Raw genomic sequence first — 21,614 nt, forward strand, 5'->3', positions numbered from 1 at the left:
GTGTCACCAGTGTGCACATGTTCGGGACATTTTGCAATCCGTGCTGCTGTTAAAAAACGGACGTCAGCGTGTTTTGCCCACCCAACACATGGTCCATGGAAACACTGACGCGTGCACAGACCCATTCACTTGCAGGGTTGGACTGGCCCACCAGAGTACCAGAGAATCCTCCGGTGGGCCCTCACTTCTCCTTCAGGAGATTACATAGTGCAAACCTTACCACTGAAATTGGGCTCTTGAGTGGATAAGAAAGTTGGGCCTTCAGAATCAAATCCTCTGGTGGGCCCAATGTTCTTCGGTCTGACACTGTTCACTTGATTGGGTCTACGTGTGCAAGTGTCTCCGGTGCATGTGGAAACTGTCACCACAGGCACAGAGAAACACTGACCTGTGAAAGATTCCTTAGGCTGTGTGCAGACTAAGGTTTTTTGGGGCGGGCATAAACAACAAGATTTTCTAGTGGCAACCACTTCAGGAAATGCTTCTTCTTTGAGGAGTTTTTGGAGGAGTTTTTTGTTTCAGGAAACTTTTCCAAAAGAGTCTTTTATGCGTTTTGGAGAGTTTTCTTTTCCTGAACCTTTCAGTGCAACCTTTTGATTGGACAGTGTCTATTTTGGAGTGGATTCCATCAGAAGCTGGTTGACAAAAATGGCACGGACTTTCTTCTTTTCCACCAGGTGTTTTTTTTCAAAGTGGAAAGCAGGGGGAAAAAAAAACGCTCAAAACACTGAACATATGAACAACAATAGCAATGAATAGGAAGAGTCTTTCGATCGCCTTAAGTAAATTTTTGATGTTTTTTTCACCTTTTATTTTTCAGAGAACCTTTTGGAAATAAAAAGCAGTGATCTTTATTGGTTGTTTTGGGCGACTGCATCGTTACCAAATATTCCAAATTGGCTTGTACCATCCACATTGGCAGTGCCACGAAGCCCTGTGATCGACTGCAGCTGTAGTCGTGTCTTCACTGCTGCGGTCCATCACACATGACAGGTGTAGGGGGAAAGGGGAAACCTCTTCAATTGTAAGACCTGGGTGCTAGTAGAACACTTGAATGGGCACGCTGGTCTGCCCAGAACAGCTGACCGCTCTGTCCTGTTGCCCTTTTTTAGTGGGAGGCCACAGGCGGTACACAGCCCTCCACACTTCTTCAGGTTTACGACGTTGTTTACAGCACCTATATCTAATGAGAGGCCCTATGACTGCACTTGTGAAAATGTCTTAAAGGCGGAAATTGCTACAAGTACTTACAGGCCTGATCACGCCGCGCCTGGAATGCAGGAATACTGTGGATTTGTTCTGCTTCCTTTACCATCTTCACTTAGCACAGGAATTTCTGAGGGAAATTCTATATATTTCTGCCGCTTGCTCTTTTTATCACAACTTCTTTACATGACTACAGAGAAAAATACTTTTTATACTTTGATTAACGCTTCACTTTTGTTGTGTTTCGGTAGATTATCACCAAACCTCCCAGGAAAGAGAACAACCCAAGTCATTTTTCTGTTCCTATTCAGAACTTGTGCCCCAAATGAAGCCCCTAAGTGTTCCCACACAATTCACCCCATTTATGCCCCCCGTACAATATGACGCTTTTAGGGTACGTTCCCACGTTCAGGATTTGTTGCGGTTTTGACGCTGCAGAATGTTCGCACCTATTATGAAAATTTGCAGACCCTCATTTTATGTTTTTTACGCGTATGGATTTTCCTCGTTAATGCGAGACTATGAGGAAAATCCATGCACAAGAAAAACTGACATGCTGCGGATCTGAACGACCTGTGTGATCCGCAGGTGCACATAGACGCACAGTGGACATGGGATTTCTTGAAGTCCCATCCGCTATGCTGTAACATCTGGCCACAGCGTTTTTGATGCTGCATAAATACGCAGTGTCTTCCCTTCCCCGGCCACGCCACAGTATATTCCTTCCACAGTATAATGACTCCCACATATGATGATGCCCCCCCAGTACACCACACTCAGTGCCTCCGTTTTGCCTCTCTTACTCATTAGGTGCCACCACAGTGTTCCCCACAGTGATTCTTTCAGAGCCCCCCACTCAATGATGCCCCACTCTGCCCCCTCACACAGTATGGTGGCCTTACAGTGCTCCCTTCCCCGGAGTATAGTGTCCCTCCACTGGCAAATAATAAAAAAAAATAGGTTAGTCCCATTCCAAAGAAGAACAGAACCGATCTCTGTGATGTGTGGTGAGCCCGGGGCAGCAGGCACAATATAATGACGTCTCCTCTGCAGAGCCTCATGGCACAGGAGAATGGAGAAGCAGGGAGCTGACCGCACACTACCCCACTACTAGATTCAGCAGTAACTGCATACTAAAGACACAGATACAGTTGAAAGAGGGATACGCAAGACGGTGGAACAGCTTCCGAAATCCAGGACTGTCCTGTATGAATGGTTACTGCTTTTGGGTAGTTTTTTACTTAAAGGGTTTTTTTTTCCATCTCCAAGATCCTATCCCAACATGTAGTAGGTAGGTAATAATAATATTATCAAATATCTCCAATTAGAATGTAGTATAGTTATTCTGATAAGCTATGTCGCTCACCTCATGCGCAGGGCATTGCTGCTCAGGTACCAACAGTTACAACCACTCATATAGTGACAGGTAGTTAGTTGCTAGTGGACGTAACCATGGATGCCTAAGCTACTGCAGTGCCCTACACATGGGGTAAGAGACATAGGAAATCAGAAGAACTATACTACATTTCTAATTGGAGGTAAGTTTTCCCACCTGCAAAGAATGGAGTGGTCTGTAATTTTTATCATAGGTACACTTCAACTTTAAGAGACAGAATGTAAAAATAAAAAACAGAAAATGACATTGTATGATTTTTACATAATTAATTTGCATTTTATTGCATGAAATAAGTATTTGGTCACCGACCAACCAGCAAGAATTCTGGCTCTCACAGACCTGTTAGTTTTTCTTTAAGAAGCCTCCTACTCTTCACTCATTACCTTTATTAATTGCAACTGTTTGAACTTGTTACACCTGTCCACACAATCAATTGCACTCCAACCTCTCCACCATGGCCAAGACCAAAGAACTGTCTAAGGACACCAGGAACATAATTGTAGACCTGCACAAGGATGGGGTGGGCTACAGGACAATAGGCAACCAGCTTGGTGAGAAGGCAACAACTTTTGGCGCTATTACAGTATATACTCGTGTATAAGCCGACCCCCTAATTTTGCCACAAAAAACTGGGAAAACTTATTGACTCTCGTATAAGCCTAGGGTGGAAAATGCTGCAGCTACTGGTAAATTTAAAAAAAAAAAATAGATACCAATAAAAATAAAATTAATTGAGACATCAGTAGGTTAAATGTTTCTGAATATCCATATTGAATCAGGAGCCCCATATAATGCGCCATACAGTCCATGATGGCCCCATAAGATGCCCCATACAAAATACACCCCATATAATGCTTCACAAAGGTTGATAATGGCTTCATAAGATGCCCCATAGAATAATATGCCCCATATGCTGCCCCATAAAGGTTATGCCCCCATAAGATGCTTCATAGATTATTCCCCCATAAAATGCTCCATAGATTATGCCCCATATGATGCTCCATAGATTATGCCCCCATATGCTGCTCCATAGAATATGCCCCCATATGCTGCTCCATAGAATATGCCCCCATATGCTGCCCTATAAGATGCTCCATAGACTATGCCCCCATATGCTGCCCCATACAATATGCCCCCATATGCTGTGCCATAGAATATGCCCCCATATGCTGCCCCATAAGATGCTCCCATATGCTGCTGCAAAAAAAATGCCATACTCACCTCTCATGCTCAGGACCCGGCACCTGAGATATTCACCTGTCCGGGGTCCATCGCTGCTCACCGCTGTCTGCCGCTTCCTGTGTCAGCCTGCAGAGGGCGCAGTGCGCACTGACCACGTCACCACGCCCCCTGCTGCCTGAATGTCACTGACACAGGACGCAGCAGACAGCGGTGAGCAGCGATGGACCCCGGACAGGTGAATATTGGATATACTTACCCCCTCCTGGCGCGGTATCTGCAGCTCCTCTTCTCCCACGGTCTCCGGCAGCTCTTTCTTCCTTCAGCGGTCACGTGGTACCGCTAATTAAACTCATGAATATGCGCATATTCATGAGTTTAATGAGCGGTACCACATGACTGCTGAAGGCAGGAAGCAGGAAGGGAGATGGTGGGAGAAGCAGGGGGGCTGCAGAGACCGCGCTAGGGGGGTCAAAATGATCTCTGACACCCCTGCTCCCCCTCCCCCCGCTGATCCCCAGGTATATGACTCGTGTATAAGCCAAGAGGGGGACTTTCAGCCCAAAAAATGGGCTGAAAATCTTGGCTTATACACGAGTATATACGGTATTAGAAAATGGAAGAAACAGAACATGACTGTTGATCTTCCTTGATTTGGAGCTCCTTGCAAGGTCTAGCCTCATTGGGCAAGGATGATCCTGAGAAAGGTCAGGAACCGGTCCATAACTAGAGGACCTGATCAATGACCTGAAGAGAGCTGGGACCACAAACTCAAATATTACTGTTAGTAACACACTACGCTGTCATGGATTAAAACCCCGCAGGATACGCAAGGTACCCATACTCATGCCAGCACGTGTCCATGCCCGTTTGAAGTTCGCCATTGACCATCTGGATGATCCAGAGGAGGCATGAGAGAAGGTCATGTGGTCAGATGAGACCAAAATAAAATTTGCTATCAACTCCACTCGCCGTGTTTGGAGGAAGAAGGATGAGTACAACCCTAAGAATACTGTCCCAACCGTGAAGCATGGTGGGGGAAACATCATACTTTGGGGGTGCTTTTCTGCAAAGGGGACAGGACGACTGCACCACGTTAAAGCAAGGATGTTTTGTTTTTGTATTGTATCAAATACTTATTTCATGCAATAAAATGCGGATTATGAAAAAAATCAATAATAATTTTCTGGATTTTATTTTTAGATTCTGTCTCTCACAGGTGAAGTGTACCTACAATAAGCATTACAGACCTCTCCATTCTTTGTAGGTGGGAAAACTTGCAAAATCAGCAGTGTATCAAATACTTATTTTCCCCACTGTATATCCGATAATCAGTCCTCTGTCCATTATAAATATTACAATGCCAATTAAGTTATGCCATCTATAATCTACAGTATATGACTATAATCATACAATTGTTTATTCTAATATTATTTGATTTTACTGATTTTTTTCCGTTTTACAGCTTCTTTTTTTGGTGAAAGCTATGTGGAAGTAAAGAAAGCAGAATCGTTCTCCAAGTCATCACTTCAGTTACGGTTTCGAACCAGTAAATCGAATGGATTACTCTTCTTGGCAGCGGGGAAACATGATTATTACTTGGTGGAGCTGCTCTCTGGACATGTACAGGTGACATATATGTGCAGGAAATCACAGCAGCATAGTAATGCCGTCTCCTTTTTCTTCGTATCGTAGTATCCTGTATCCACTTTTCTGTTTAAATTTTTGAAATAGCGGAAAAAAAAGATACCGCTTGCTCTTTTTTTTGGTTCAATAAGTTTTATCTCCCCTATTTTTCACCCCTAGACTAAACTATATTTCTTAAACTATGTGTTCTTGGCTCCCTGCTTATTGGGCAGGCAGTTGATGAGAATTCAGTTGAAAAAGTTTAAAGGGTTGATTCATGCTGCCCGAATCACAAGTGGCGTGAATCGGAGACAGACCTCATCATCATAAATCCCTATGTTTCACTCTGAAACCATGCAAGATTTTGAAAAAAATATATACTTTGAACAGGGAGCTGGGAACAAAGTGACTGAGGTGACAAGTGGCAGAGGTGAGTAGTGGCTGAGATGACTAGTCATGGTGGCAGATCCTTATCGGTTTCTTTCTGCCTGCCTAGCCCTACTTGACTTCATTAGAATATGAAGTGATGTTGAAGTTCCCAGCAGCGGACTCTACATATTAAATGGAGACGTGCTGTTCATCTTCATTCAGTTTACTTCCAGACCCTGCCAGAGCTAAAAACATCTGATCAATGGCGATGTCAGGTTTTGGACCTAACTGATCTAACATTGACCTATACTAGAAATAAGTTATCTATATTAGAAGCCTGGACAACCAGTATTGAGCTAACCTAATGCCATGTCCAGGATTGCTAACTTCACTTTTTACTTTTTGTGGACAGCTTATCAGAAAATCGCAACAGGCAAAACATTTTTCATGGACACATTGGAAAACCATAGTTAATCATTAGGGTTAAAAGTGATCCGTATCTACAGCCCATAATTCTGATAAGAAGATATCACCCTTAATCACTGTAAAATGAAGATAATTACAGTTATCAGAATCTATTTATGTTTTTTACGGCCTGTCCAGGGTTTCTGGACGGTTGGCAACCCTGGCCATGCCTATGCTTAGATTAGGAGTCAATAGGCTTATCTACTAAATATCTCTATGCCTTGATATCCACCATGACATACATATGTCCTGTAACTTATGTGGTTGAGCTACAACACTTGTGAGCCACCTTGAAGGATGAGCTATATTAGAAAGACTGAAGGGACTCACATTACAGCAAAATCAGTTAGACATGCTGATTTTGTCAGAACCGGTCAAACATCTAATGCATATGGGGTTTCCCAACTGTTGCCTGACAGAAGAGTGGAGGATCTGGTATATTGAATTTTTATACCCGATTGTTCTGTTATTACTGAGATAAGCTAATGTCCGATATAGCCTCTCCCCACACATGCACGTTTTGGCCATGGGGCAAAGGGAGGCTTGAGGGATATCTGACCAAAGTTTTAGGCTTGGCTCCATATTGTTCTATAGCAGATATTTCATGTGGGCTGTAACGCTTTAAATCATTTCCTTCTTGTTTTTTGTATTATTATATTGCTTTTTATAGTTCTACTGTAAAAATATATTTTTTTTTTTTTTTTACTTTTTAGGCAAAATTGAGTCTTGGAAATAATGAAGTGATACTTTTCCTCGACCAAGGACCTCGTTCAGATGACATGGAATGGCACATGGTCAAATTGAACTATGAAAACACAGAAGTGACGCTTGCGGTCGACACAAATATTAAATCAAGTATTATAAATGCTGTTGGGGCCAATGAGCTTCACGTTGAGCATGGCTACTATGTTGGTGGACTTGGAAACCTGAAAGCTTCATATCTAAAAGACATTCATGAATATTTCAGAGGTTGTCTAGATGATGTTGTGTTCAACGAGTATGAATTACTTTCTTCACTTCGACCATACCCTGGTCAGAAAATTGTTCATGAGGTTTCCCTTGGATGCAGTGAAGAGTTCTTCATAAGCGAAGATGACCCCATCAGTTTGTTCAGTTCCAAGTCCTTCTTAGCTTTTCATCGTTGGACCATTGTGGACGATGCCGTCTGGGAGTGTGTGATACAAGCAACAGCTGGAAGAGGCTTGTTACTCTTTCACTCGGGAAAAGCTGATGAATTCATTTCCCTAGAAATAGTAGACTGGGTGTTGAAAGCCAGTATTGGCAAAGGGAAAAATGTTGTACATGTGGATTCTTCCAGTGTTCTTAAGGAAAATAAATGGAATTATATTAAATTTACAATAGCCTCAAGACAACTTCATCTGACTGTAAATGACAAAACTGAGAAAGCTTTACTCAACTTCCGCATTAAAACACACGGCTCTTTGTACATAGGTGGCATTGATGAAGCTTCTCGACACCATGTAAAGAGGTTCGGTTTAACAACACTTTCAGGGAAAAATACCAAAGGAGGATCGTTTAAAGGGTGTATTAAAAACATAAAAGTGAACTCTATTAAATTTGGATTAAAGAATGCCGTGGCTACGAAAGATGTATCACCTGGCTGCAAAACAGAAGTTGCGTTGAGCACTGTTCCACCATCACAACCCAGAACCTTACAATTAATATCCATGGCTCCTCCAATTTCACTGGTTACTACTATGGTACCCAAGAATAATCAAAAAGATAACTTCCTCATTCTTAATAATTTGGTGGTAGAAGAAGGAAGCAAAGCCACCTTACAATCAAAACATATCAAACTGAATTTGGATTATAAAAGTCTAGGTCTTCGACAGTCACAAGTTTCATTCAAAGTTGTTGAGCATCCTTCACAAGGACAATTAAAACTAGATGTTTCTCCACAACAAGACAAGGGAACTTTTACTATGCTTGACCTGTGGCATGGACGAATTAGTTATGTCCACGATGGCTCGGAGGGAACAAATGATCATTTTAGTTTTTCTGTTATTGCAACTAGCAAGAATGAAATGCCCTCATATCTGAAAGGAGAAGAGGTCCACGTGTTTAACATCACTGTGACACCATCTAATGATGCTCCGGAACTGTCTCTACCAGAAGGAAATTTATTCACATTACTTGAAATGTCCAAGAAATGCCTAACTGGTAATCTGATAAAAATATCTGATGTGGACTCGGAACCACAAAATCTAAATCTGGTAGTACTTGGCAACCTCAACATAGATGCTGGATATCTAGAAAACATGAAAGATCCAGGAAAAGCTCTTACCAGCTTTCCTTATTCTGAGCTCCTTGAAGGGAATATTTTTTACGTCCACCATGGGTTGAAAAATGCAAGACTTGTGTTGAGGGTTAGCGATGCTGATAAAGTGAGTAACACTGTTGTGTTGAGAATTTTGGCTATTCCGCTAGAATATAAAATTGTGAACAGTACCAGGATTGAAGTAATACAAGGATCAAGTGCTTTCCTTAAGATCAGTAATTTAGCAGTTGAAACCAATGCTGTAAATCAGGAGCTGGAAATACGGTATGATATTATGGAGACTCCCAAGTTTGGTCACATCCAAAGAAAGAGTTCTGGAAATGAATGGAAACCAGTAGCCTCGTTTACTCAACGATCTCTTGAGCGAGAACGAATCCGATACCTTAATACCTTTAAAGAAATTCAAGAATCCGATTTAATGGATGGCTTTAAATTTAGAGTTACCGTAGCGAACCGTTCCAGTGAAGAATTTTTCTTTCCAGTTAAAGTCCAGTGGCTTAAATATGCATTGAGGAAACATTTTCCTTTGACCATCGAGAATGCGAAAAAGGTTAAATTTGGTTATAATAACCTTGAAGCTGCCGTGGAAGGAGACTTCATGGACGACATATTAATATATTATAAGATTCAATCTTTGCCTACTAAAGGAACGATTTTGTACAGAAACAACAGTTTAAGCAAAGACGACATGTTCAGCCAGACAGATATAACGGAAGGAAGCATTGAGTATTTATTAAGTGGACAGCCACGTGAAGATTCCCAGGATGCCTTTGGATTTACACTGTTCACAAAATATGCAGAATCGAAGCCATTTATTTTCATCATTAATATTAAAGCGGACTTGAACAGCATCCTTTTGATGAACAAAGGCTTGTCCTTAGCCGAAGGTGAAACGAGACTTATTACAAAAGATGAGCTCTTTCTACAAACCTTAAGTAACAGAACTTTTTCCTTTAAGGTTTTGAAAAGTCCTCTCCATGGAAAGCTAAAGCTAATAAATTTTTCAGATTCTCTTGTAAGCAATGATAACATCACCACCTTCTCTATCCAAGATATTTTGAGTGAACGTCTTATGTACGTTCACGATAATTCCGAGACTGTGTCCGATGCCTTTGTCGTTCTTGCATCCTCCGTACTTTCGGACCATGAAAACGTTGATTCGGATGCAACACCCTTGGAGACAGAATTTGCTTTTAATGTATCCATAGAATTGAGGAATGACGAGAAGCCTGTTCGTGTAGTCGACAAGCTATTTCATGTAGTTATAAATGGTAAGAAATTGGTAACTTTGGAGGACTTGTGCTACCATGATCCTGACACAGATTTCGATGATGGCCAGTTACTCTACACCAGGCGAGGTATTCCCAATGGAGATCTTGTTTCATCTAACGATACTTCAAAAAAGCTGTACCAGTTTACCCAGGAGGACTTGGAAAATAACCGTGTACTCTATATACATCATGGAGCGGATTACGGTCGCTTTGTCTTGTTCGTTACAGATGGAAAACATTACACCTCTTCACTTCTAGAAGTTAGTGCTTCAGAGCCCTACATTAAGATAGTCAACAACACGGGATTGTTGGTACAAAAAGGCAAAGAGAACATATTAACCTCCACCAATTTTAGCATTGCCACTAATATGTATGTTGAAAGTGACCATAATGTTCTGTATTACATTACTTCCCCACCAAAACATGGAAAGATTTACGTACAGAATTTGCTAAAAGACTCCTTCACAAACCGAGACCTAAAAAATGGGCATGTGGTTTACAGGCACAATGATGGCAATCATCATGTAGACGTGATTACTGTTGCCGTAAAAATCGATACAATCACTCTGGATGTCGACATTAAAGTTCGTATCCATTTGGAAAGTCATCAGAAGCTTCCGACTGTGCAGAGTCATGAAAGCCTACTAGTAGAAGAAGGAAAGCCAGTCAAAATCGGGAAAGACAGACTGCAAGTGAGTATATCAGGTCTTTTATCAAAGCTAAAGGGAATCTGTCAGCAGGTTTCTGCTACATAATATGAGAGCATCATGATGGTGGAAGAGACCCCGATTGCAGCAATGTATAACATACTGGGCTGCTTAGTATAATTTGTATTAAATCAATCTGGTCTGCTTCCAGGTAGTCCAGCCATGCCTCCACCATTGATTGGCATCTTTCTGCCTATGCACAGTTTACACAAAGCTACCAGTCAGCAATGTGAATGGTATTATAAAGAGCTCAGCATCCAGATGACTGGTAGATCTGCAGCATATAAAATAGTTTTTCATCAAAAGTGCAGCACCCAGTAAAGTTCAGTGACATGTCACTTAACCCCTTAACGTCCATTGACGGACACAGTCCGTCATGGCCGGGTGTAAGTTACCGCACCATGATGGACTGTGTCTATCATTCCTTTGAACTACCACTGCGTGTAAACACGCAGTGGTAGTTCAGTGCAGACAGCTGTCATAGACAGCTGAGAGGCACAGGGACCCATGCCGTCGGTCCCCGCACCCAGAGCTCTGTGATTGGTTAGTCAATCTGACGGACCGAGCACAGCATGATCGGGCAGGAGATGCTGAAATTTCAGCATCTCCCGCCCAGTCAGTGCAGGAGCTCAGCGCTGCCGGTGGCTGAGCTTCCTACACAAACAGCTAGGAGCGGCGTCTGCACCGCCCCTGGCTGTTAACCCCCTGATTGCTGCAATCAAGCGTGATCGCAGTGTTCAGGGGAAGGCAGAGGGATGGGAGCTCCCTCTGCCTTCTGATCGGCGTCCCCACGATCTCTGCCATGATGACCTGAAGATGTCATGACGACCCGCTTTTCATCCAGCTACGGAAAGCCTCTGAGTCCATGCTCATAGCATGGTCTCAGAAACATTCTCCAAAGGTATACACTGCAATGCTGGAGCATTGCAATGTATTATGCCATCAATCAAAAGTCATAGTCCCTTTAAAAGGACTAGGTAAAAAAAAAAACATTTTTTTTTTAAATATGCAAAAAAATTTTTTATAATAATAATAATAATAAATATACATTTTTATGTAAAAAAAAATAAACAAAAAAAGTTCACGTTTGGTATCGCCGCGTCCGTAAAAATCCGATCTATAAAAGTATCACACTAGTTAACCCCATTCAGTGAACGCAGTAAAAAAAAAAACACAAAAAAAGTAGAAAATTATGCTTTATCATTATCCCGCTTGGGAAAAGTGCAACAAAACGTGATCAAAAAGACAAATATAAATAAAAATACTATCACTGAAAGCGCCATCTTGTCCCGCAAAAAACAAGCCACCATACACCTCCATCAGCAGAAAAATAAAAAGTTATAGCTCTCAGAATAAAGTGGTGCAAAAATAATTCTTTTTTCTATAAAAGTTTTTATTGTATAAAAGCTCCAAAACATAAAAAAAGATATAACTGAAGTATTGCTGTCATCGTACTAACCCGAACAATAGAACTGCCTTATCAAATTTACCACACGCAGAACGGAGACAAAAAAAAAAAAACAAAGCAATTCCTTAATTGCTGGTTTTTGTTCATTCTGCCTCCACAAAAATAGTAATAGAAAGAGATCAAAAAATGTCAGGTACCCTAAAATGGTACCAATAAAGACGTCAACTCGTCCCGCAAAAAAACAAGCCCTCACATGACTGTGGGCCAGAATATGGAAAAATTATAGCTCTCAAAATGTGGTGATAAAGCGTCTTTTAGCGTGTGACAGCCAAACATAAAGACCCGCTATAAAAAACCCCTATAAATAGAAAATCATACCCCCTTTATCACCCCCTTAGTTAGGGGAAAAATAATAAAATTTAAAAAATGTATTTATTCCCACCTTCCCATTAGGGTTGGGGCTAAAGTTAGGGTTAGGGGTGTGTTAGGGTTAGGTTTGTTGTTAGGGTTAGGCGTGTGTTGGGGTTATAGTTGGAGTTAGAATTGGGGGGTTTCCACTGTTTAGGCGCATCAGGGGCTCTCTAAACACGACATGGCGTCCGATCTCAATTCCAGCCAATTCTGCGTTGAAAAAGTCAAACGGCGCTCCTTCCCTTCCGAGCTCTGCCATGCGCCCAAACAGTGGTTTGCCCCCACTTGTGGGGTATCAGCATACTCAGGACAAATTACACAATAACTTTTAGGGTCCTGTTTCCCTTGGGAAAATAAAAATTGGGGGTGAAAAGATCATCTTTGTGGAAAAAATATGATTTTTTAATTTTACAGCAATACGTTATAAACTTCTGTGAAGCCCTTGGGGGTTCAAAGTTCTCACTACACATCTAGATAAGTTCCCTGGGGGGTCTAGTTTCCAAAATGGGGTCACTTGTGGGGGGTTCCCACTGTTTACGTACATCAGGAGCTCTCCAAACGCGACATGACGTCCGCTCTTGATTTCATCCAATTTTACTTTCAAAACCTCAAACGGCGCTCCTTCCCTTCCGGGCCCTGCCGTGCACCTAAAGAGTGGTCTTCCTCCACACATGGGATATCGTTTTACTCAGGAGAAATTCCACAACAAATATTGTGGTTCATTTTCTCCTGATTCCCTTGACAAAATAAAAAAAATTGTGTCCGAAAAAAAGTTAAATGTTCATTTTTTCCTTCCACATAGCTTCAATTCTTGTGAAGCACCTGAAGGGTTAATAAATTTCTTTACTGTGGTTTTGAGCACCTTGAGGGGTGCAGTTTTTAGAATGGTGTCACTTTTTGGTATTTTCTGTCGTATTGACTCCTCAAAGTGACTTCAAATGTGAGGTGATCCCTAAAAAATGATTTTGTAAATTTTGTTGAAAAAATGAGAAATCGCTGGTCAAATTTTAACCCTTTTAACTCCCTAACAAAAAATATTTTGCTTCCAAAATTGTGCTGATGTTAAGTAGACATATGGAAAATGTTATTTATTAAGTATTTTGTGTGCCATATCGCTCTGCTTTAACGGCATAAAAATTAAAAGTTTGAAAATTGCTAAATATTAGCAATTTTCGCCATATTTCCATTTTTTCATAAATAAACGCAAGTTATATCGAAGAACTTTTACAACTAACATGAAGTACAATATTTCAAGAAAAAAAACAGTCTGAGAATCAGTGGGATCCGTTGAAGCGTTCCAGAGTTATAACAACATAAAGTGACAGTGGTCAGATTTCAAAATTAAGGCCTGATCATTAACCTACAAAGTGGCTTGGTCCTTAAGGGGTTAATCAGTCATGGCCAAAAGTGTTGACATCTTTGAAATTGTTCCAAAAAATGAAGTATTTCTCCCAGAAAATTATTGCAACTACACATTAATTTTTTACACATTGTATATCCTTTTGTGTGTATTGGAACAACACAAAAAAACAGAAAAAGGGAAAAATGAAAATAATTTCACAGAACCACAAAATGGGCCCAGCAAAATTGTTTGCACCTTTCCAAAATTAAGAGTTAACAACTTTGTTTTAAGAATGTGATGCTCATTCAAACTCACTAGTGGCAAGTAACAGGTGTGGGCAATATAAAAATCACACCTAAAACCAGATTCAAAAGGGAGAAACCGACTCAATGTTTGCATTGTTGTGTCCGCTAGTACCAGTCCGTGTGTCCATTGTGCCAGCTCCTGTTCCAGCCGAGTCTGTCTGGACTTGCCCAGTCCACCATCCTGCCTGCAGTCCCTTGGGGTTCAGCTGCCACCCATCCAAGGTCTGTCCTAGTGTAGTTCCATCTCCTTCGTCTCTCCTCGGATCATGGTGTCCGTCATCAGCTGTGTATCCTAGGTTGGACATGGTGAGGCACCTAGTTACTCTCCTCTAGGGTTTCTGTTGCACACGGCACAGTGGTTCCACCATCCAGCCCGTTAAGTTTACAAATTGATGAAGGGTTGCAACGCAGGATAATCCAGATGGTGGATAAGCAGCCCCAATCAAGTTCCAAAGAAATTCAAGCTGTCCTGCAGGCTTGGAGCATCAGTGTCACTGCGAACTATCTGTCGACATTTGAATAAAATGAAACCTTATGGCAGGAGACCCAGGAGGACCCCACTGCTGACGCAGAGAAATAAAAAAGCTAGACTGCAGTTTGCCAACATGTACACACGTAACAAAAACCAAGAAAAAATATACGACCAAAATCCAGATATACTAAACTAGAAAAATATTTATTGAAATACACAAATACAAAGAGAAGGGAAAAAGAGGGGGAGAAGCCAGCGCTGCTTGTGGTCAGAACGTAATACAAGAAGTGTGAAAACACACATAGGTTTCAATCTGTATTCAAAAATGAGACATTTAGCAAAAAATTGATCAATTGTTTGAGCTACCCCGCCACGTCAAGGCAGTCTCGTATGGGGAGTCCTACTCTACGTTTTTTATATTCGCTGTGCCATTACGGCCTCCTAAATGTATAAAAGCAAGACCTCATTACATGCACACTGTACCTCAAGCATTTCAGAATCGCTCCTATGGCACCAGAGAGGACAAGCGCAGATAAAGATTAGCCAGGTCCATGCAGACATTTCAGGTCCAACCTCCACACTGCCTGTCCAGCACCACATGATAAAGGACGATCCAGGCCCAGATACAGGTGCGTAATCAAATAAAGCCTAGGGCAGGGCAGGGCTGCCGTTTGATGTGAACAGCAGCCTAGATCAATCACTGAGAAAACAGAAAGAATGGCGTACATGACCCAGCGCGCACGGCTACAGTGGTGGTCAGCCACAAAACCAATATCAAGAAAAAAGAGGGGGAGAAGCCAGCGCTGCTTGTGGTCAGAACGTAATACAAGAAGTGTGAAAACACACATAGGTTTCAATCTGTATTCAAAAATGAGACATTTAGCAAAAAATTGATCAATTGTTTGAGTTACCCCGCCACGTCAAGGCAGTCTCGTATGGGGAGTCCTACTCTACGTTTTTTATATTCGCTGTGCCATTACGGCCTCCTAAATGTATAAAAGCAAGACCTCATTACATGCACACTGTACCTCAAGCATTTCAGAATCGCTCCTATGGCACCAGAGAGGACAAGCGCAGATAAAGATTAGCCAGGTCCATGCAGACATTTCAGGTCCAACCTCCACACTGCCTGTCCAGCACCACATGATAAAGGACGATCCAGGCCCAGATACAGGTGCGTAATCAAATAAAGCCTAGGGCAGGGCAGGGCTGCCGTTTGATGTGAACAGCAGCCTAGATCAATCACTGAGAAAACAGAAAGAATGGCGTACATGACCCAGCGCGCACGGCTACAGTGGTGGTCAGCCACAAAACTAATTGATCAATTTTTTGCTAAATGTCTCATTTTTGAATACAGATAGAAACCAATGTGTGTTTTCACACTTTATGTATTACGTTCTGACCACAAGCAGCGCTGGCTTCTCCCCCTCTTTTTTCTTGATATTGGTTTTGTGGCTGACCACCACTGTAGCCGTGCGCGCTGGGTCATGTACGCTATTCTTTCTGTTTTCTTAGTGATTGATCTAGGCTGCTGTTCACATTAACAGCGGCCCTGCCCTGCCCTAGGCTTTATTTGATTACGCACCTGTATCTGGGCCTGGATCGTCCTTTATCTGTGGTGCTGGTCAGGCAGTGTGGAGGTTGGACCTGAAATGTCTGCATGGACCTGGCTAACCTTTATCTGCGCTTGTCCTCTGGTGCCATAGGAACGATTTTGAAATGCTTGAGGTACAGTGTGCATGTAATGAGGTCTTGCTTTTATACATTTAGGAGGCCGCAATGGCACAGCGAACATAAAAAACGTAGAGTGGGACTCCCCATGCGAGACTGCCTTGACGTGGCGGGGTAGCTCAAACAATTGATCAATTTTTTGCTAAATGTCTCATTTTTGAATACAGATAGAAACCAATGTGTGTTTTCACACTTTATGTATTACGTTCTGACCACAAGCAGCGCTGGCTTCTCCCCCTCTTTTTTCTTGATATTGGTTTTGTGGCTGACCACCACTGTAGCCGTGCGCGCTGGGTCATGTACGCTATTCTTTCTGTTTTCTTAGTGATTGATCTAGGCTGCTGTTCACATTAACAGCGGCCCTGCCCTGCCCTAGGCTTTATTTGATTACGCACCTGTATCTGGGCCTGGATCGTCCTTTATCTGTGGTGCTGGTCAGGCAGTGTGGAGGTTGGACCTGAAATGTCTGCATGGACCTGGCTAACCTTTATCTGCGCTTGTCCTCTGGTGCCATAGGAACGATTTTGAAATGCTTGAGGTACAGTGTGCATGTAATGAGGTCTTGCTTTTATACATTTAGGAGGCCGCAATGGCACAGCGAACATAAAAAACGTAGCGTGGGACTCCCCATGCGAGACTGCCTTGACGTGGCGGGGTAGCTCAAACAATTGATCAATTTTTTGCTAAATGTCTCATTTTTGAATACAGATAGAAACCAATGTGTGTTTTCACACTTTATGTATTACGTTCTGACCACAAGCAGCGCTGGCTTCTCCCCCTCTTTTTTCTTGATAAAGAGAAGGGAAGTTACCCTTAAAGGCACATGCCCCTTGAGAAAGGCTTCTCAGCCGAAACGCACGTCGGGGTGACGCTCCTGGATCTAGCTCCTGCCCCCATTATCATTTGAGGTAATTGGCGCTCTATATGATCACTTAGGGGTTGCGGGATGTCTTACAGCACACTTATTAACTTTTTGTTGGTTGGCACAGTAATAGGGATGGTATTATTATATCTATGATACAATACCACGTTGGCGCATATACCCTATTGCATATTGTATTGCTAATCTCCATTTTATGTACTGCCTATATCCCCTATGGTATATGTATGCATTGATCCATGGCACGTCTTTTGTCAGCATGTGCCTTTAAGGATAACTTCCTTTCTCTTTGTATTTGTGTATTTCAATAAATATTTTTCTAGTTTAGTATATTTGGATTTTGGTCATATATTTTTTCTTGGTTTTTGTTACATGCGATTTTTCCCTTAATAGGTCCCGTCTTTGATTGTTGATTTAAATACTACCTTTTAGAGTGTGTTCATGAGATGTATTTCACAAGATATTCATACTATGTACACAAGTAAGCCAAAGTCCTTCTGGGAAAGCATCTTGTTGACAAATGAGACAAAGATAGCGCTTTTTGGTAAAGCACATCATTCTGCTGTTTACCGAAAATGGAATGAAGCCTACAATAAAAAGAACACAGTACCTACAGTCAAACATGGTGGGGTTCAAAAATGTTTTGGAGTTGATTTGATGCCTCTGGCATTAGGTGCCTTGACTGTGCAAAGCATCATGAAATCTGAAGATTGCCAAAGGCTTTTGGGTCGCAATGTAGTGCCCAGTGTTAGAAAGCTGGCTTTGCATCCTAGGTTAGGGGTCTTCCAGCAGGACCATGATCACAAATTTACTTCAAGAAGCACCCAGAAATGGATTCAAGAAAAGCACAGGAGAGTTCTGAAGTGGCCAGCAATTAGTCCGGATCTAAATCCGATTGAACACTTGTGGAGAGATCTTAAAATTGCTGTTGGGAGAAGGCGCCTTCAAATATGAGAGACCTGGAGCAGTTTACAAAAGAAGAGTGGTCCAAAATTCCAGTTGTGAGGTGTAAGAAGCTTTTTGATGGTTATAGGAAGTGATTGCAGTTATTTATTACAAAGTGTGTGCAACTAAATATTAAGTCAAGGGTGCCAACAATTTTGTCTGGCCCATTTTTCAAGTTTTGTGTGAAATTATGTCCAGTTTGCCTTTTTTTCTCTTTATTTATGTTGTTCCAATACACACAAATGAAATAAACTTGTATGTATATAACAAAACATATTTAATTGCAATAATTCTCTGGGATAAATATTTCTGTAACAATTTAAGGGTGCCAATGCTTTCGGCTATGACTATGTGACTTTAAGGACAGCAGAGTTTATAGGAAGTTTCACCCCATCTGTTTAGCTTTTTCTGGGGCACTGTTTTATTTGGTTAAAATGTATCTCCCCTTAAATAGTATATGAAACAGATTTTTGAATATAAACTATATCTTGAGACGTCTATTAGATCGGAATCGAATATAAAAATGTGATGATGCACTTGCTCCTTTTTAATGGAAGTATAGTAGACATGATGAAAATCTTTCAAGTAAATTGTGAGTAACTGTGAATCTTACTGTACTAAATATATTATAAACCCCTTTTTAATTTGAATGTTTAAGTTATCATTTTGGCCATGTTTGTTCTTCTTAAAGAACTATTAAAGAACATTTATTTAGATTTTTTTTTTTTTTGTATCATCTTTTATGTTTGTATTTTGGCTGTGTTTTGTTTTTTTACAGCGTGTCCTAGCCTAGGTGGGATTTCTCACATTTTGCATGACTTATTTTAGGTCATCCACGAAGATAACGTGCCCAGCGAGATTATGTTCACTGTAGTGACCAGTCCGTCACATGGATACATCCGTCGATTTGAATCCACCCAAGGACTTTTTCCCGATGATCCAAAATCCATTACAACCTTCACCCAGCAAGATATTAACCGAGGAAACGTTCAGTATGTGCAGACTGCATCTGGCCAACTACAGGACAACTTTACGTTGGACGTCACAAACGGCGTACGAGAAATTAGTGGGATTACAGTGTCTGTTGATATAATTCCAATCCTTATTCCACTGGAAATCCAGAATATTACTGTGAGGGAAGGAGCATCCAAAGCCTTGACCCCAGATTATCTACGTGTTGTGAATAAACACTTTCAAGATCTCAATTTTGACTTTGTTCTTTTGGAAAGACCTCAAAATGGTTATTTGCAAAATACTAGATTTCCTGGGGTAAAGTTATCAAGATTTTCCAAAAAACAGGTAAAATGTTTTTAGTTTGCAATTTGTTTTGGTGATGGAGTTGGGGGGATACTTAATGTAAAAAATGTTTGTAGGATAATTAGATAATTTAAAAAAAAGGTATTTTTTTGTTCATCCGAGGGCCTACTGTTAGATTGCATCTATTTATGAGGCCAAAATATAATATTGACCTACTAATAAGCATTTTTAATTCATAAACCCACTGAGTAAACCACTCTCCACCCTGATCTGTACATACTGCTGCAATGGTCAGTGCAACTAATCTCACTAAATAACCCCCCCCCCTTGTCTGACCACAACCTACTGACATTCTCTTCCCTCTCCTCTCCTAGTGCGCAAGCCCCACTCCACAAACTCACTCACCCTCGCAGGAATCTCAAACACCTCAATTTACACTCACTCTCTGAGTCCCTTCCCCCCTCTTACAGACATAGCTTCTTTACATGACACAGATGCTGCTGCCACTTTAACACCACAATAACAGCAACACTTGATTCGGCCTCCCCCCTCACGCAAAACAAAACTCGTACAATCAACAGGCAACCCTGGCTGACCAACCTGACTAAAGGACTGAGACAGGGTTCCAGGATTGCTGCGCTAAGATGGAAGAGATTCCGTTCTTCGCATACAAGCAGTCACTCGCCAGCTTCAAGTCCACGCTCACTGCCGCAAAACAAACTTACCTTACAACTCTCTTATCCTCCGTCTCACAACCCTAAACAGCTTTTCAATACTCCATCCCCCAGCACCTTCTCCCTCTCCTCTCATTTCTGCTGATGGCTTTACCTCTTTCTTTAAGCAGAAGATCAATAACATTAGAGAAAGCTTTGGCCTGCAGCCCCCAATGCCCCTCCTCTTAACTGCTAAGCCCTGTTCTTCCAAATCCAGCTTCACCACCATGACAGAAGATCAGCTCTTCACCCTTTTGTCAAGATCACATCTCACCACTAGCACGCTTGACCCACTCCCGTCCTACCTCATCCCTAACCTCGCCACAGTCTTCATCCCAACCCTAATACATCTCTTCAATTTTTCACTTACAAATGGTGTCTTCCCCTCTTCCTTCAAACATGCCTCAATCACACCCATCCTCAAAAAGCCCTCCCTTGACCCATCCTCTGGGTCTAGCTATCGCCCAATATCACTTCTCCCTGCCTCAAAACTACTGGAACAGCATGTCCATCTTTAACTGTCCTCCCACCTCTCCTCCTGCTCCCTCTTTGACCAGTTACAATCTGGCTTCCAACCGCATCACTCAACTGAAACTGATGTATTCAGCCCCCACCTGTCCAACCTGACTGACTTACTGCAGCTTGTACTGAGCTGTGTGATATCTCAACAGGGAGGAGGGACAATGAGGAGCTGTAAATCAGGCAAGGTGGGTGGAGATTTAACAGCAGTGGAGAAGGACGCTGAGGAGTTGTCCATCATGCTCGGCGGGAGGAGACTTTCAATTGCCATTCTGACAAAGAATATCAAAATTAGTACACAAGTCTCATTGGGTGCAAGAAGTGTTTAATAATTTATGTAGTTTGTATTGTGAAATCTGGTGATAGAATACTGGTGGAGACACTTTAAAAAAAAAATAGTCTTCATTGATATACATTTTAAGTTTCTCTGTCATCTTATTTGTTTGTGCCGAAATCAAGGAATTATGTACCAATGAGGTTTGACTATGACTATTGGATGCGACACTTCTCGTTGTCACTGTGCTCCTTCATCACTTCATCTCTTTATTTTTTTTTTCTCTGGATTCCGGTGTGATATGAGCAGAATTGTCTCACAGTTATTCATACATAAAGCCACTTATTAATTCTGATGTCACAGCGAATTCTACCAATAATATGTAAAACTGATTATGTTTAATTTTTCAAGATGGAGCAAGAACTGATTTATTACGTCCACGATGATGGTGAGACCTCGCAGGACAACTTTACCATCATTGTGAACAGTACGGAGCTTTCCAAGCAAAGTCTCCCGCAGACAATATTTGTCACCATCACTCCTGTGAATGATGAATTCCCAGTTATTACGGTTAATAAGATTTTTCGGGTAAGGATATTTTCATGGTGTGTGTTTTTTGTTTTTTTTTTTTTGCCACCATAATCATACGGACAACCTGTGATGAGGGATTGATAAGATGAAATATATCAATTTGTGTCTTTTTTTTCTATGCTCTGGTCACAACAGGAATGTCTGCTTATTAAATTCATGTTATCGTCTCGGCACAGAGATCAGTGACTTTTCACCTGTACATGCCATCAGTGTCTTATCATTTAGGGTCCATTTCAAGTAATATTTTA

The 21,614-nt window shown here is 41.5% G+C and overlaps 1 protein-coding gene across 1 annotated transcript in view; it reads left to right on the forward strand.

The window, feature by feature from the left end:
* The window catches only part of LOC141072657 (chondroitin sulfate proteoglycan 4-like), a 58,980-nt gene that overhangs the window by 21,698 nt on the left and 15,668 nt on the right, over positions 1-21,614 (forward strand). Inside the window, exons 2-5 of the mRNA XM_073559957.1 lie at positions 5,247-5,410; positions 6,955-10,503; positions 18,841-19,311; positions 21,187-21,363. Of these exons, the coding sequence (XP_073416058.1) occupies positions 5,247-5,410; positions 6,955-10,503; positions 18,841-19,311; positions 21,187-21,363 (4,361 nt within the window). The remainder of the gene's footprint in view (positions 1-5,246; positions 5,411-6,954; positions 10,504-18,840; positions 19,312-21,186; positions 21,364-21,614) is intronic.

This window comes from Dendrobates tinctorius, unplaced genomic scaffold (genome assembly GCF_039654945.1).
Source record: "Dendrobates tinctorius isolate UK_male_01 unplaced genomic scaffold, ASM3965494v1 ptg000285l, whole genome shotgun sequence".
In the NCBI taxonomy this organism is placed as follows: Eukaryota; Metazoa; Chordata; class Amphibia; order Anura; family Dendrobatidae; genus Dendrobates; species Dendrobates tinctorius.